At 35.8% G+C, this 17,609-nt stretch overlaps 1 protein-coding gene across 1 annotated transcript; it reads left to right on the plus strand.

Annotated features, from left to right (window-relative positions):
* Nucleotides 1-12,340: 12,340 nt before the first annotated feature.
* Nucleotides 12,341-17,312, plus strand: LOC107411278 (protein NRT1/ PTR FAMILY 2.6). Its single transcript, XM_016018824.4, has 4 exons — nucleotides 12,341-12,589; nucleotides 12,731-12,948; nucleotides 13,195-13,736; nucleotides 16,086-17,312. The coding sequence occupies exons 1-4, from the start codon at nucleotides 12,463-12,465 to the stop codon at nucleotides 16,879-16,881; spliced, it is 1,683 nt and encodes a 560-aa protein (XP_015874310.3). The 5' UTR covers nucleotides 12,341-12,462; the 3' UTR covers nucleotides 16,882-17,312.
* Nucleotides 17,313-17,609: the final 297 nt, after the last annotated feature.

Below are 17,609 nucleotides of genomic sequence, written 5' to 3' on the forward strand. Positions count from 1 at the left end.
ATGAGAAGAAAAAGGGAAAGAGTGGAGAAGCTGAAGGAAGTTCAGCAATAGAGGATGATGAACAAACAAGGGAGTTTTACATGAAGGATGCGAAGGCTTTGGGAATTATTCAAGGTGTTGTTTCAGATAAGATTTTTCCAAGGATAGCAAATGCAGAGACCTAAAAAAAAGCTTGGGAGCTCTTGTTAAAAGAATTTTATGGTGGTGATCAGGTAAGTTCTGTAAAATTATAAAGTTTAAGGAGAGAATTCGAATATCCTAAATGATCTGATAAACTAGATGAAAATATTTGGAGAGAGTTTGTTGAATGAAAGAATGGTTCAAAAGGTTTTAATCAGTTTGACTAAAGCCTATGAGCCTATATGTTTGGTGATAAAGAATACTAAGATTTGGAATCAGTAGAATTTCAAGAAGTAGCCATTCTTAAGAGTCAAGAGCAGAGACTTAAGTTGCAAGTCATTGATTCCATAGAGAAAGCCTTCTCTATTTTATCTGTAAACTTTAGAACACAGAAAAAAGGGTAATACAGTCTAATGTAACTAAGTTTCAGAAACCTTGGACTCCAATAGAGAATAAATGGGAACCAAAGCAGAGGTTTCAACAAAGGTCTTATGCCAATCATTTTGTGAACACTTCTTATAGTGAAAATAGATGGCAAGCTTGAGGTAGTCAAGAGAACTCAAAACCACAGTGTAAAATTTGTGGTAAATATCATTTTGGAGAATGTAGGTTCAAAGGTAAAACAAAATGTCACAATTGTAACAGATTTGGGCATTGGGTGAGAGAGTGTCCAAATGGGAAGGATGTGCAGAAAGCTAATTACACAAATCAAATGGAGCTGACAGGTAACATGTTTTATGCTGCTGGTGAGATTGACAAGTTAAGTAAGAGTAGTGAATGGTATATAGATAGTGGGTGTAATAACCACATGACAGGGAAGATAAATCTCTTGATTGATGTTAAAAGAAATTTGTATGGAAGAGTTCAAATGCCCCATGGTACACTAGAAAGCATAGTTAAGAAAGGCACACTGGTGATTGATACTGACAGAGGCAAAAAGCATATTAAAAAGGTAATGTATCTATCTAGATTGAGAGAAAATTTGCTGAGTGTTGGTCAAAATGGATGAGCATGGCTATTATCTAATGTTTGGTGGAGGAATGTGTTATGTTTATAATGGACCTACATTAGAAAATTTGCTTGTGAAGGTTAGAGCAAAGACAAATAGATGTTATCCATTAACTATGACATCAAGAGAATAGCTTGCTCTTAGAGCTCAAACTAATTTTAGTGGAGAAACTTGGCATAAAAGAATGGAACACCTTCACTTGAATGCACTGCTAAAGTTAAAGAAGAAGAATATGGTTTTGGGAGTACCAAAACTTGAGGAAGCTATGAAGATTTGTGAAAGATGTAAGTTTAGGAACCAGCATCGAGAATCTTTTCAAAAGAATAGAGCATGGAGAGCAAGTCAGCCACTGCAATTTGTTCATACTGACTTTTGTGGCCCAATGCAGACAGAAAATCTTGTTGGAAATAAGTATTTCATGCTTCTTGTGGATAATTGTACACATATGGTTTGGGTGTATTTTCTAAGAAACAAATCTGAAGCTTTTACTTGTTTTAAGAAATTCAAATCTATGGTTGAGCTTCAAAGTGGTTTTAAAGTCAAAGGAGAGTTCCTGTTACAGAGTTTGTTAAATTTTATGAGTTTGAGGGTATTCAAAGGCAGATGTCAGTAGTTTACACTCCTCAACAGAATGGAGTAGTTGAAAGGCAGAATCGAGTAGTTGCTAAAATGGCTAAGGCCATGTTGCATGACAAGTAGATGCCTTATTATGTGTGGGGAGAAGCTGTTCATACAACTATATATTTGCTAAACAGATCCCTACTAAAGCTCTTGATGGTGTAACTCTTTTTGAAGCTTATAGTGGAAGAAAACCAGGTATTGCACACTTAAAAGTTTTTGGCTCTCTATGTTATGTCCATGTTCTAGCCGAGACAAGGCAGAAGTTGGATCCTAAAAGCATAAAAGGGATCTTTGTTGGATATGGAACTTGTGAGAAGGGTTATAAGGTATTTGATTCTATAACTAAGAAATTGATTTTATCTAGGGACATTGTATCTGATGAAGATAGTTCATGGGTTTGGAAGAAAGGTGTGAGTAATGGTAATGTAAGTTTGATTTTAGTAACAAGTGATATTTGCAAAGCTTCATAAAAGAATTCAATGTTTGAAAATGCTCATCAAACACTAGAGAAATTAGCACAGGAGTTTTTTTATTCATAAGAGGTGACAAGTAATAGAAGTGGTGCTTCAAATATGCATAGAAGCTCAGGTATGAATTCTGCTAATTCTAAACTTGATGGAATGCATGCTAAATTTGATCATACACTAGTGAAATGGAGAAGTCTTACTGATATTTTGACAAAATGCAATAATTACATCATTGAGCCAAAGAATTATAAAAAGGAAGCTCAAGATCAATCTTGGATCAAGGCGATGACAGATGAGTTGGAAATGATTGAGAAAAACAAAACCTGGAGGTTGGTGAATAGGCCAAAATATAAACCTGTGATTGGTGTTGAATGGGTATATAAGACTAAAGTCAATCTTGATGGTTCAATTTAGAAGAATAAAGCTAGGTTAGTGGCTAAGATATATGCACAGAAACCAGGAGTGGACCTCAATGAGACTTTTGTCCCAGTTGCTAGACTTGATACTACCAGAACCTTGATTGATCTAGTAGCTTATAAAAGCTGAAAATTATATCAGCTTGATGTTAAATCATCATTTTTGAATGGTGTATTGCCAGAGGAAGTTTATGTAGAGCAACCAGATGGATTTGTGATTGAAGGGCATGAAGATAAAGTTTATAAATTATAAAAGGCATTGTATGGATTGAAATAGGCCCCTTGAGCTTGGTACACTGAAATTTATGCATATTTTTATGAAAGTGGGTTTCAGAAGAGTCAAAGTGAGGCTACTCTTTACACAAAGACCAGGGAAGAAAAATGAATGCTAATTGTGACTATATATATTGATGACATTGTGTATACAAGGAATGACAGTGAGATGCTTCAATGGTTTAAGGAAGATATGATGAGGAAGTATGAGATTATAGATTTGGGATTATTGCATCATTTCTTTGGTATGGAAGTAATACAAACAGCCTTAAGTATTTTCGTGCATCAAAAGAAGTACACTTCTACATTGCTAAACAAATTTGGTCTGACAGATTGCAATTCTTACACCATTGATTGCAAATGAGAAGCTTAGCAAAGAAGATGGCAGTGAAGCTATAGATGAAGAGTATTATCAAAAAATTCTGGGAAGCCTTTCGTATCTTACAGTTACAAGACCAAATGTCATGTTTACAGTTAGGCTTTTAGCAAGATTTATGCATTGTCCTACAAACAAACATCTTGGTACAGAAAAGAGAATACTAAGATACATTAAAGGCACTTTAGACTATGGTTTAGAGTATGATAAAGGAAAACAACCTGTGTTAGTGGGATACTGCGACGGTAATTGGAATGGTTATGTGGATGACATGAGGAGTACATATGGGTATGTGATGGAGATGCAGCAACATAGTTCCGCAGCTCGGCAACATAACTCGACAGCAATACAGTAGCTTGGCAACAGCAGCAACATAGCAAGGTTGGCAGCAGCAACAACAAGCTCAGCAGCACCAACAGCAGCAACAGTAGGCTCAAAACAGTAGCAGCTTCATCATGAACAATAACAGATGCTAAAACAGGGGAGAACAGAGTGCTACAATACCATACAAATGAAACCCAATTTAAATCTTATGGACGTTAGCTTGCATGTGCCAAGGTTCACGTGATCGAAATCAAAAACACACCATTTGATCTTTCTAGAATAATTGTTTAAAACGCACCATTTTCATTTTAGGTTTATATATGTAATAGTTTGCCACCTTTCGGGTAGACAATTTTATCTTCTCCAACATACGAAATAGCTTGGTGACCAAGCTGAGTTTCCAGCAGCTTCCTTTGCTGGTTGTTTGTGAATGGTAAATTCATTTTTTCTTGTTTAATTGAAAGCTCCTACATCAAATTGGTATCAGAGCTCGGAGATTGCCGGGAAATCTGCCATGGCCAATTCTAAAGAAGGAAGTAGTTGGACTACCTATGAAGATCAAAATACCAAAGCTATATTGACGGTGATACAAGGTGTTAAATAGCATATCGAAAATCTAACAAAGGTAATTCAACAAACCTTGCTCCAACATTCAACACCACCATCCATGACTCCACCCATTGCTGGATTGAGGGACAGAGAGTGAGCTCGTCACCTTCCGGTGGCTCACCGAACTCCAACCACAAAACATGCACCACTGCGACCAGAATTTCCCTTAGTCACAGATCTGCCATCACCACCTCACTCTCCACCAAATTATCATCACTTTCAGTTGCCAATACAAAATGTTGACTCCGATGATGATATTGAAACCACTCTTTTTGACAATCCTTGCCGACGACCTAGAGACTTCCTTCCAAATCACCATTTCAGTCATCCAGGACCACCACAACCATCCAGGTACAATTTCAACCGAGAAACAAATTATAAAATTAAAATTCATCTACCAACGTTTGATGGACAAGTTGAAATAGAACTTTTTTTAGATTGGATCTACAATGTTGAGTCCTTTTTAGATTACATGAATATCTCAGAGACACAATAGATCAAATTGGTGGCTTATAAGCTCAATGGAGGTGCCTCTGCTTGGTGGGAGCAATTACAAGCTAATCGAAGGGAAAAAACCTGTTACATCTTGGCACAGGATGAAACAACTCTTGAAGGCTCGTTTTTTACCTGAGGACTATGATCAAATGCTTTATGAGCAATATCATAGTTGTCAACAAGGCACTAGAATGGTGAATGAATATACAACAGAGTTCTTTTGGCTTAACTCACGCAATAATTTATAAGAAACAAACAGGCAGCAAGTAGCTAGGTACATACATGGTCTTCAAAAGTCAATTAGAGAAAAGCTACATTTGAGCCCAATTGCCAACCTCAATGCCGCTGTTCATTTGGCTAACCGAGTAGAGAAACAAATGACAGTGGCAGACTCAACTACAAGACCCCCACACAAGTGGAAACCAATTTCTGATTTCTATACCAGTAAGCCCAAGCAGGACCACCCTCATCCTAAGGTGTCAAATTCTACCAATCCCATTTTTAAACAACACCAAGATTATAGTACCAAAGTTGCAGGGAAGGCACCTATGACTCCAACACACAATACCCAATTACCCAACAACCAACCCATATGCTAGACTATATCCCATTAAGTGCTTCAAATGCAATCAGGTGGGGCATCGGTAAAGTGAATATCCTGAAAGGAAACTTATACACATGCATGAAGAAGTGGATAATTATAGGGGTGAAGATGAACATGACGGGGCTGATTTGATTGAGGCCATTGAAGAAGTTAGTGGGGAAGATATTGATGGGGACCCAATTGTATGCATTTTACAGAAAGTTCTCTACTCAGCTAAAAGGTACATTCATACTCAAAGACACACTCTTTTTAAAACTAAATATATCATAAATGGCAAGATATGTGAGGTTATAATAGATTGGGGAAGCACCGAAAATGTTGTTTCTAAGGCTTTGGTTCTTGTTTTGAACCTACCTACTAAACCACATCCAAAGCCATACAAAATTGGATGGGTCAAGCAAGATTCAGACATTAAGGTTCAAGAAATGTGCAATTTGACTTTCTCCATTGGAAACAACTACGTAGACATCATATATTGTGATGTGATTAAGATGGATGCTTGTCACTTGCTATTGGGAAGACCATGGTTGTTTGATAGAGATGTACAACATAATGGAAGCAAAAATACTTCTCTTTTATTTGGCATAATAAGAAGATTGTTCTCTTGCCGCCTTCTTCCCAAGCTAAGAATTCTACAAAGAAACACAATGCCAAACAACCATCCAACAACCCTTCCCGAGACCACATCCTCACTATTGGTGTTGACCATTTTCCAAGCCACACCAAACACACCATCCTAATCCTAGCCCTCATCCTCAAAGATAACCAGACCCCCAATACCAACCTGGTTCCTCCGGCTGTTCAAGTTCTCTTAACAGAGTATAGTGATTTATCTCCTGATGAATTACCAAATGAGCTGCCACCTTTAAGAGATATTCAACATAATATTGATCTCATACCTGGAGCTGGATTACCAAATTTGTCACACTACCGTATGAGTCCCAAAGAGCATGCTATTCTTCAAGAAATTGTGGATGATCTGCTAACTAAGAACTTGATCAGGCTTAACCTTAGTCCATGTGCCATTCCAGCCTTTTTGGTCCCAAAGAAAGACAAAACATGGCGAATGTGTGTGGATAGCCGAGCAATCAATAAAATTACCATCAAATATAGTTTTCCCATCCTACAGTTGGAAGATATGTTAGACAAGCTTGAGGGCTCCATAATTTTCTTTCGGCTTGACCTCAAAAGTGGCTACCATCAAATAAGGATACGTCTAGGGGATGAATGGAAGGCAGCCTTCAAAACTAAGGAAGGCTTATATGAATGGCAGGTCATGCCATTTGGTCTTTGTAATGCCCCAAGCACTTTCATGCGTCTCATGAATCAAGTCCTAAAGCCTTTCATTGGTCATTTTGTGGTCGTCTACTTTGACGATATCCTAATCTATAGCCGCTTTAAGAAAGATCATTTGTCTCAGTTGAAGTAAGTTTTCCAAATACTCAGAGATAACAAGCTGCACCTTAGTATACAAAAATGTGAATTCTTCACTGAAAAACTCCTCTTTTTGGGTTTCATTATAAGTAAAGAAGGCATACACACCAATCCAAAGAAGATTCCAGCTATTCTTGACTGGCCTCAACCCCAAAATGTCACCGAACTTCGCAGCTTCCATGGCTTTGCCACTTTCGACAGGAGGTTCATCCGAAATTTTAGTGACAAAGCAGCTCCTCTAACAGCTAGCCTCAAGAAGAATGACTTTTGATGGGAGCATCCACAGCAAGACAATTTCAATTTGCTGAAAAAGAAGCTCACTAATGCTCCTGTTTTGGCACTCCTGAACTTTGATAAAGTCTTTGAGGTTGAGACCGATGCTTCTAAAGTGGGCATTGGAGCTGTCCTAACTTAAAAGGGATGCCCACTTGAATTCTTTAATGAGAAACTTTGCCCTGCTAGACAAAAATGGTCCACTTATAAGCAAGAATTGTATGCTATCATTAGAGCTTTTGATCACTGGGAACATTACTTGATTCAAAAAGATTTTATTTTACATAGTGATCACCATCCCCTTAAGTATCTCAACTCCCAAAAGAAGCTCAATGATTTACATGCCCATTGGCTTGAATTTCTTCAAAAATTCCACTATGCTTTTCACCATAAAGTAGGCCATCGAAACATAGTTGCTGATGCTCTTAGTCGTAACTATACCTTGCTCACTGTTCTTAAGTTCAATTTAGAAGATTTTTCTCATCTCAAAGACTTGTATTCAACAGAAGAAGATTTCTCTTTCATCTAGGAACAATGTCTATTTCACAATGCCATAGAGGATTACCACATCACTGAGGGATTTCTGTTTAAGGGAGACCAACTTTGCATTCCCAGAACTTCTCTCTGTGACTTCATTATACATGACCTTCATTCTGGCAGTCTAGCTACCCATGTCGATCATGATAAAACAATTGCAGCTGTCAATCACTATTTCCTTTGGCCAAAGATGAAAGCTCAAATTGCCTCCTATGTTGCCCGTTGCCCTGTGTGTCAAATTGTCAAAGGCTAATTTCAAATACAGGTCTGTACACCCCTTTGCCAGGCCCTACCACCATTTGGGAAGACCTCTCCATGGATTTTGTTTTAGGCCTTCCAATGATGGTCCGCCGTGTTGACTCCATTTTTATTGTGGTCGACCATTTCTCCAAGATGGCTCATTTTCTTCCTTACAAGAAAGCATCTTATGCAAGTTACATTGCCCACTAGTTCTTTCGTGAAGTAGTCCGTTTGCATGGCATTCCAAAATCAACAACATCTGACCGTGATATTAAATTTGTTAGCCATTTCTGGAGGGTTCTTTGGAAGAAATTTGACACGAAGCTTCAATTTAGTAGTCTATACCACCCACAGACTGATGGCCAAACTGAAGTAATCAACCACACTCTTGGCAACATGCTTCGTAGCCTGGCCTCGGACAAGCCAAAACAATGGGATTCCATGTTACCACAAGTGGAATTTGCCTATAATAGTATGGTCAACCGTTCTATTGGCCTTCAACCTTTTGCTATTGTCTACACAAAGGTGCCTAATAACACCATTGATCTTGTGTCTCTCCCATTACCCCATCACCAAGGAGCTGCTACCTTCGCCGAAAACTATGCTCAGTTTCACAGGGATGTTCAAAACCGAATTGAACAAGCCAACCTTTGGTATAAAGCTGTTGCAGATGCTCATCGTCGCCACAAAACATATAAAGAAGGTGATCTGGTTATGATTTACTTGAGGAAAGAACGATTCCCAGCTGGTGCCTATAACAAGTTACAACCTCGCAAGCTTGGTCCTTTTACTATCACCAAACGTGTGGGAGACAATGCATACCATGTGGAACTCTCTGATGACCTTCATATCTCTCCTGTGTTTAATGTTTCAGACCTCAACCCATACCTTCCATCAGATAATTCACCTACTCTTTCTTTACAACTTGAGGATGAGTTTCCTGACACCGAGGAGGAATTGATGGAGGTGCAGCAACATAGTTCGGCAGCTCAACAGCTCAGCAGCAACATAGCTTGGCAGCAACACTGTAGCCTAGCAACAGCAACTCGACAGCTACACAGCAAGCTCGGCAGTAGCAACAACAAGTTCAACAGCACTAGCAGCAGCAACAGCAGGCTCAAAACAACAGCAACTTCATCATGAACAATAGCAGATGCTAAAATAGGGGAGAACATAGTGCTACAATACCATACAAATGAAACCCAATTTAAATCTTGTGATCGTTAGCTTGCATCTGCCAAGGTTCACGTGACCCAAATCAAAACACATCATTTAATCTTTCTAGAATAATTGTTTAAAACGCACCGTTTTCAATTTAGGTTTATATATGTAATAGTTTGCCACCTTTCGGGTAGACAATTTTATCTTCTCCAACACATGAAATAGCTTGGTGACCAAGCTGAGTTTCCAGTAGCTTCCTTTGCTGGTTGTTTGTGAATGGTAAATTCATTTTTTCTTGTTTAATTGAAAGCTCCTACATCAGTATGCTTTCAATTTGGAAGTGGGGTGTTTTCATGGGTTTTAATTAACCAAAATTGTGTTGCACTCTCTATTCTGAGGCAGAATACATTAATGCTTTAGAAGCAACAGTACAAGCAATATGGCTTCATTTTTTACTTAAAGATTTTGGTGAAATGCAAGTCGAAGCCACCCCTTTACATTGTGATAATACTTCATCTATTGCTATCACCAGGAATCCAGTTTTTCACCAGAAAACTAAGTATGTTGATAGGAGGTATCATTTTATCAAAGAAGCTTTACAAGATGGAATTGTTGATTTGACATACTGTGCTTCTAGAAAATAGATTGCAAATATATTTACTAAGTCTTTGCTAGAGGATCGATTTAATTAATTGAGAGAAAAACTTGGAGTTGTTTCAGCATAGAGATTACAGGGGAGTGTTGAAGTATATAACCTTCTGTGCTGATGTAGAGACAGTTTCTAACATGGATAAGTAGAGTTGCATAGGTGTATTACACTTTGGCCTACATGCTAGGTGTCACTGAAATTGTAAAATGAGTGTGCGTGCATGAAAGTGTGAGTGAGAGAATCTTATTATAACAGAAATTTAATCATTACTTTACTGATGTAAGCATTTTTTATATATAATGTTACATTAAAAAATGAAATACAAGCTGAGCTCACATAATTCTCTCCTCTAACTTTCCTCTCTCACTGATCTTTCTCATCTTTGCAAAAATATACGAAAAATATCACAAAGCACTGTAGCTCCATTAACAGAAAAAGGGAAAAACTAAAAAAATGGAGCACAAATTAGGTCAGAAGCCAAATATAATTGTACAAACAAAGACAATCTAAAGGTAACAAATGCAATAGAAATTGAAAATCAAAGTTTTAAAGAAGAATCAAAGATATACATAAACCAAGTTCAAGAAATTCTTTTCTTCTACTATAGAAAAGCAATGGGAGCAAACGAAGTAAAGCAATAAAAAAAAAATCTAAAATTAAAACCATACCATAAATACAAATCAAATTCCAAAATTTTATGGTAATAGGTAGATCCATTTTTAGTAGAAGCCATGCCTCACTGTAGACCACTAGACTTCCCTCTATCGCTAGCCTGTGTCTCTCTCTCTCACAAAAAAAAAAAAAAATATATATATATATATATAAATAAAAACTGCATATGGAAAATCGAGAATGGGAAGTAGGAATAGAACCTGTCAATTTTCGAGGGAACTGTTGATGATTGGCCTTCAAAACCACTACAACGTAGAGAGAGAGAGAGAGATAGAGAGGCGTTGTCTAGGTTGGAAGGGACGTTTTCGAATTTGCGCAATATAGAAATTTCTTATACACTATTGCTATTGCTAATGTACGCCATAGACATGCAACGCACACTGAAAATTTATCTTTTGGGCACCGTACGATTTGGGCATTTGGCTTTGAAATTTGATGGCTGCCAAGTTGACGTCATATATGGTTTTGGCTAAATCTAGGAGCACATGTTAGCGCGGTTTTGCATTTGCTCAAGCGGTGGCAAAATGGTAAGAAAGGGACATCTAAGGTGTATAGAATTGATACCCAAAAAAAGTGTTATTCTCTCCCAAGATTCAACTATCCAGATGATAGCGATTGTGGGACCACCGTAAGATTTCGTTTAAATATCATAAAATATGATGGAGCTGATTGGCCATTTTTTTCATCTTTTTGGGAAAAAAAAAAGAAAATATAATTAAAGTCAAATATGTTTTCCTAAATATATTGTCTTGTATAAAATGATTGTATAGGCATTACTTCTATTAGGGTAGGTTTGGAACATTGTATTACAGTATATTAAAATTTCTTATTGTTATAATTTTTCCCGATATGTCTTTTGGCGATGTGTGTAGTAATAAGTTAATCCCCCTCATAATTTTTATGCGCCACACTTACTTCCTTTCCATCTCCACCCAGGTTCGAGCCGGGGCTGTGGGGTTCTAAGCAAAAAATAAAAATAATAATAATATATATATATATATATATATATGCATTGGAAATACTTTGTTATATAATACATGCACATAAAAAACCCCTACTCGTCTCCCAAAAGAAAGAATGCTCTCAAACTCACTCACCCAAGTAACAGTAAGAAACTAATATATATATATATATATCTCTTCTTTTTTTTTTCCCTTTTTCATACTTTTTATTTATTTTTATTTTTATTTTTTTAGTTTCCTTGACTCATTGAACAGATACATTTCCCCTATGTCTCTCTAACCTTTTGTGAAGGAAGCATCGATTCCTCCTTCGTGCAGATCAGCCTAAGCAATTTGTTTTCTTTATTTTCTTCAACTTGATACTTCGGTTTTGTTTCTTTCTATTGCCTTATTTTTCCATTTTCTTTTATTTATTTATTTATTTATTTTTTATTTTTCTAGCCTTCAATAGTTCTACTATCAATATTTTCTTTCTTTCTTTCTTTCTTTAACAGACCTCTTTTTTTATTTTCACCAGATCTTTATGTTTCTTCATTTTATTTTTTTGGGTATTATAACTTAAAGTAATTTTCCCCCCTTTTTTTATGGCATTCATGGACGTTTATATATGCTAAGTAATTGTTAGAAATTCAATAATTTATTAGCACTTTATTAAAGATTCAATAGTGGTTGAAGCTACTAATTTGTTATGTTAATTAGTGATGAGAGGCACGTTACAGTATCCCATGTTTTTAGTATAATTAAATGAGCAAAATAATGCACTCCAAAAAATCAAATACCCATTTTAACCTTTTTTTTTCTTAAAAAACAAATAATATAAAATGTAAATCAGGAAACAAAGTACACAGCGATCAAATTGTCTTTTCCTATAAACAAAGCGTAAAGAGAGTCCCATCATATACAGTATTATAGGAATAAAAAAATTATTTTATATATATATGACAAAAAAAAGAAAAAAAAAAACCAGGAAGCGAGAGAAAGTAGCGAGAGAGAGTGTGTGTGTGTGTTGTTCATGAGTCTTTTTCTTCATTCTCATAGAGAAGCACACATCGAGAGAGAGAGAGAGAGAGCAATAAATAATGCAAATACACAAGTGATGGGTATTTTGGTAATTTTAGGGGGTTCGAAAATTTGTCACAGTGCTATGCATTCCGCTTGTTATATATGATAGATATGATATAAAGACTGCTTATGAGCGCCATTTTTAAAGAAGAGCAAAAATGGCAGCCACAGAGTTGCAAGAGCTGGCTTGTGACATGAATCTTTCAAACTCAAGCGAAAGAGAGGCAGAAACATCAGATCCCATTAGCAAAGCAGGTGGTTGGATCACTTTCCCATTCATCACAGGTTTCTCTCTACTTTCTCTTTCTCTTTGCACTTACATTATGTTTAACAGTTTTCTTTAATTAAGCTTACTTCTTCTTCTTCTTCTTCTTCCTCTTTCTTTTTTTTTTTTTTTAAATTTTTTTTTCCGTTTTCTTTGAACAGGAACTTTGGTGGGCATGATACTTGGTGGTATGGGATGGCTATCAAACTTGATAGTCTATCTAGTTGGGGAGTTCAATGTGAAAAGCATCAATGCTGCTCAGATTTCAAACGTTGTCAATGGTTGCACCAGTCTATTTCCGGTCATCGGAGCAATAATTGCTGACTCTTTCTTAGGCTGTTTCTCTGTTATCTCTATATCTTCTTTCATCTCTCTTCTGGTAACATTCATTTAAATGTATTGGCTTTTTAATTTGCATACATACATTCATTTTCTAGTTTCGAGCCTAGATGATATAAAACATGTATATAATTGGAAATAGGGAATTCGAAATCCAATTTCAACTGTTCTTTACTTAGTTGTCAATTGAACTACATCTCGTAATTAATAAAAGTCTGAACTATCACATTAAATATCATTGTTCCGATCAAGTACAACTTGAAATTTACACCATTTTTCTTTTCAGGGATTGATTATTTTAGCTTTAACTTCAATCCTTGACAATTTGAGACCTTCACCATGTGAAACTGGATCAAGCTTGTGTAAAGCACCATCAAAAATTCAGTTTGTAGTCCTATATGTAAGTATAGCATTGGCATCAATAGGACTGGGAGGTGCACGCTTTACTATAGCAACAATGGGCGCAAACCAATTTGATAAACAAAGAGATCAAGATGTATTTTTCAACTGGTATTTCTTTGCCATGTATATATCTTCTTTCATAAGTTCAACAGCCATTGTCTATATTGAGGATAATGTTAGTTGGGGATTGGGGTTTGGCCTTTGTGCTCTTGCTAATTTAATAGCTTTAGCTATTTTCTTGCTTGGTAAGCGTTTCTATTTTCATGATAAGCCGCGCAAAGGTAGCCCATTTGTAGGTATAGCTCATGTCATTGTTGCTAGTATTCGGAAAAGGAAGATCAAATACTCATCAAGAAGTGAAGACTACTACTATGGTCATGATGGAAAGGAGAAGATGGTGTCTGCAACGCCTACAAAGAGCTTCAGGTGAGAACTTGAGTTTAATAAATGTTGCATCTAACTCATTCTTTATCTATTTTTTAAGAAAAATCCAGGAAAACTAACAATTTTCTTCTTGGGGATGGATGAGAAAATTTTCATTAGAACACAGAAAAACAACCAGTGTATAAGACTAATTTTAAAGAAAGTCAGAAATCCTAAAGACACAGAAACTAGATGTTGAAATGTTTTAATTTCATGATATTTTTCAAATTTTTATTGCACATGCATCCTTGTTCAAACTATATGCATTTTTCAAATACATTTAGTCAAACTATAATATTTTCCAAATTTTTTCCCCTTCACTTGCATCTTTATTAATTCAAACTTGTATTAGGCACGCATTAGACAAACCAACAATCTTGCAAAACATTAATTAACAATTTGTTGGAGAGTGGGATATGTTGACTGTAGTCAATTTGTTGCAGTCCTTGCTTTGAACATGATTTAATATGATTTACTCCATGTTCTAGACCATAATTCTAAATGATTTGTCACTGCCTAAAGTGAAATTTAGAATCATAATTACGTACTGACAAGCTTCATTTGGAAGATAAAATGTGTTTCCAAAGGTTAAAAGAGTGTTTGAGTACAAGTGATCGTAGTTAATGTGATCTAATGTTGTTATCTTTTGAATAGTGGTCTCTACTATAGTCTGTGTTTTCATTAATAGAATGGCATTCTGTTTTAAAATATGATGACAAATAATAATTATTACCAAGAATAATGTACACCTTGTTAGAGTATCTGCCTACCAACTGATTATGAAAGAGTGAAGTGTATTTGAAGACAGAATGCAGATATATATGTATATATATGTGTGTGTGTGTGTGTGTGTGTGTGTGTGTGTGTATAGAATATTTTATATTATTTTACTCACAGCCTAGGATAGAAAAAATTATTACAGTTTCTAGAAATTGCTTCTAAGGAACCATAGCCGGTTCCTGACAAATACAATAATACACCAATTTTTTTTTTTTCTCGGGTAAACTCATTAAGACAATTGCATAGAATATTAATTTCCACATGTTTTTGAATGTGGTTTATAACCAGAATGTTTCCCTTCAAATTATATCCTGCTGAAGAGGCAATTTGTCTTGTGAAAATAAAAGAGAATAAAATAATTAAATAAATTAAGCACTCAACATCCATATATGAGTATTGGAAACCCATCATGTTAAATATATAAGATCTCGATTGGTGGTACAAACTCTTTCGTTGTTGAGTAAAGAGGAAGAAATAAAAGACATCGAATGCGAGCTTACTTGCAGTACCAAATATTAGAGGGTCCGAGGCCCTTTATTTTGACCCATGATCGCTTGGTAAGCACTCCAAAAAAGCCAGGTGTATTTTTATTTATTTATTTAATTTTTTTTTTTTTTTTGGGGGCCAATAGAAAAGCCTGATGTAGTTAATTTTGGGAAGGTGAGAATTCATGGTGGACACAATGCTCATGATTTAGTGCTGCGTCATTGAGTAGCTAGATATATAGGTAGCTGTTCCACTCCACCATGGGAATGGGGGATATGGGGATTGCTGTATTATTATCATCATGTTTTGTTGGGTTTGTCTCCTCGTGAATGTTTTTTCATTCCTTTGCTTGACAAAACAAAGTAGGCTTAAAAATATCTTGAAGAAATGCATATTATTTTTCTAGAAATGCATATTAGTTTTCTTCTGTATAATTATTAATTATTAATATATATATATATATTTTTCTCTGTTTATGTTCCTGTTGAAACTATAGCTAGCATGATAGACATTTACACCTGTTATATTTACATTTAAGGATACAAAAAGGTGCTACAAATCCTAAATGATGAAGTGGGGACATTAACCTATATATATGTGCCTTGGGTTAAAAAAAAAAAGATCGTATGTGTATTTTTGGTGTTTAAAAAAAAAAAGTTTCAAAAGTCAGTTGCTATGAGTAAACTTGTACCTAGACACAATATGCATACGGGACATTAATATACATATATATATTGTATAAATATAATAAATATTTATCTAGAAAATTTAAATGCCTTTTTTTGGAAGAGTATGCACGTAGATTTTTTTATATATCAATCTTTAAAAAGATAGATGTATAAAATTTTAAACGTTGAAAACTGTAAGGGACAAGTATCTATTATAGCAAATGTATCTTATTGTAATTGAGATTGTTATTTTTCTTTTACATTATTATAAGTTTTTTTCCCCCTTTAAGTCCTGTTGAAGTTAGCTAACATGATGGACTCCTATTATGTAGATATTTAGAACATTAATCAAGGTATCATCGGTAAAAAGGAATTTCAAAGCCCATAGCTAATAATCTTGTGTTTATGTGTGTGCTAGGCTTCTGAACCGTGCAGCACTGCAAACTGATGGAGACCTTAAAGTGGATGGATCAATTGCAAACCCATGGAGGCTTTGTGCAGTCCAGCAAGTGGAAGATCTAAAAACCCTTGTAAGGATTGTCCCACTATGGTCATCAAGTATATTCTTAAGCATCCCAATAGCAATCCAAAACAGCCTAACAGTCCTTCAAGCTCTAGCCATGGACCGTCACATTGGATCACATTTCAAAATCCCAGCTGGGTCTTTAGTTGTCATAGTTTTAATATCCACTTCAATATCCCTCCCAATAATCGATCGCCTCCTATGTCCTACGTGGCAGAAACTGACCGGTCAATCTCCAACACCCCTTCGACAAATAGGAATAGGTCACGTACTTAATATCCTCAGCATGGCTACTTCAGCAGTGGTGGAGTCAAACCGTCTCAAAATAGCACGTAATCATGATCACCATCCCCATGCCATGTCTGCCTTGTGGTTATTTCCACAGCTTGTTTTGGTTGGCATTGGAGAAGCATTTCATTTTCCGGGGCATGTTTCTTTGTACTATCAAGAATTTCCAGTGCCACTTAGAAGCACAGCTACTGCTATGGTTGCAATGGTAATTGGGATCGCTTTCTATTTAAGCACTGCTGTGATTGATCTAGTACGGAGTGTTACAGGATGGCTAGCGGATGATATCAATGATGGGAGGCTTGACAATGTGTATTGGGTAGTAACAGTGTTGGGTATGCTTAACCTTGGTTATTTTATAGTATGTGCCAAGTTTTACAAGTACCAAAATGTTGGCAATTAAGCTCGGTTAGGGAGGTAATTTTGGCTATGATTATAACTGATGCTGATATCTTTTATAAACTAGAATGGATTTTTCATTTTATATTCTCTCTCTCTCTCCCTGATTTTTTTTCATCTTTGCTGCTCATCTTCTTCCTGATTTCTCAAGAGATCACACGAAATGGAAAAGTAGGATAAGGTTGAGGTTGACGAGTTTGATAGGAATGAAGAAGTGGACAAGGTCTTTTTCTTTTTTCTTTTTATTTTTTTTTTCTTTTCCCTATTTACTGTTCATCTCGTTCCTAATTTCTCAAGAGATCACATCAAATGGAAAAGAAAGGATAAAGCTTAGGTTGAAGAGTGTCACAGTAATGAAGAAGTGGTCAAGTTGACACTGGTGATGATCAAAATAAGGACCCTCATTTATGTGATACAGATTATCCTAGCTGATGATGAAAGATTTTAAAGATTGTGTTGATCCATTTATATATACAAATATATAGATATGTATAGCCCCTTTCTATTGGTTGTTGCCCTCTATTTTTTTCTGGACGTCATTGATTGGTGATCACTACAATCTTAAATTTTGGTAAAATGATATATAAATCTTCGGGAAAATAGTGAAAAAGTTAATTATAATGATACTGGTAGGTGCATAGATGGTTCAAGTAATAAAATAAACAAGGCACAAAATCATTACAACAATAATTAAAGGTAAAAAATAGTTTTCTATTCAAGCAAATGCTGGAG

This window comes from Ziziphus jujuba, chromosome 10 (genome assembly GCF_031755915.1).
Source record: "Ziziphus jujuba cultivar Dongzao chromosome 10, ASM3175591v1".
NCBI classification, from domain to species: Eukaryota; Viridiplantae; Streptophyta; class Magnoliopsida; order Rosales; family Rhamnaceae; genus Ziziphus; species Ziziphus jujuba.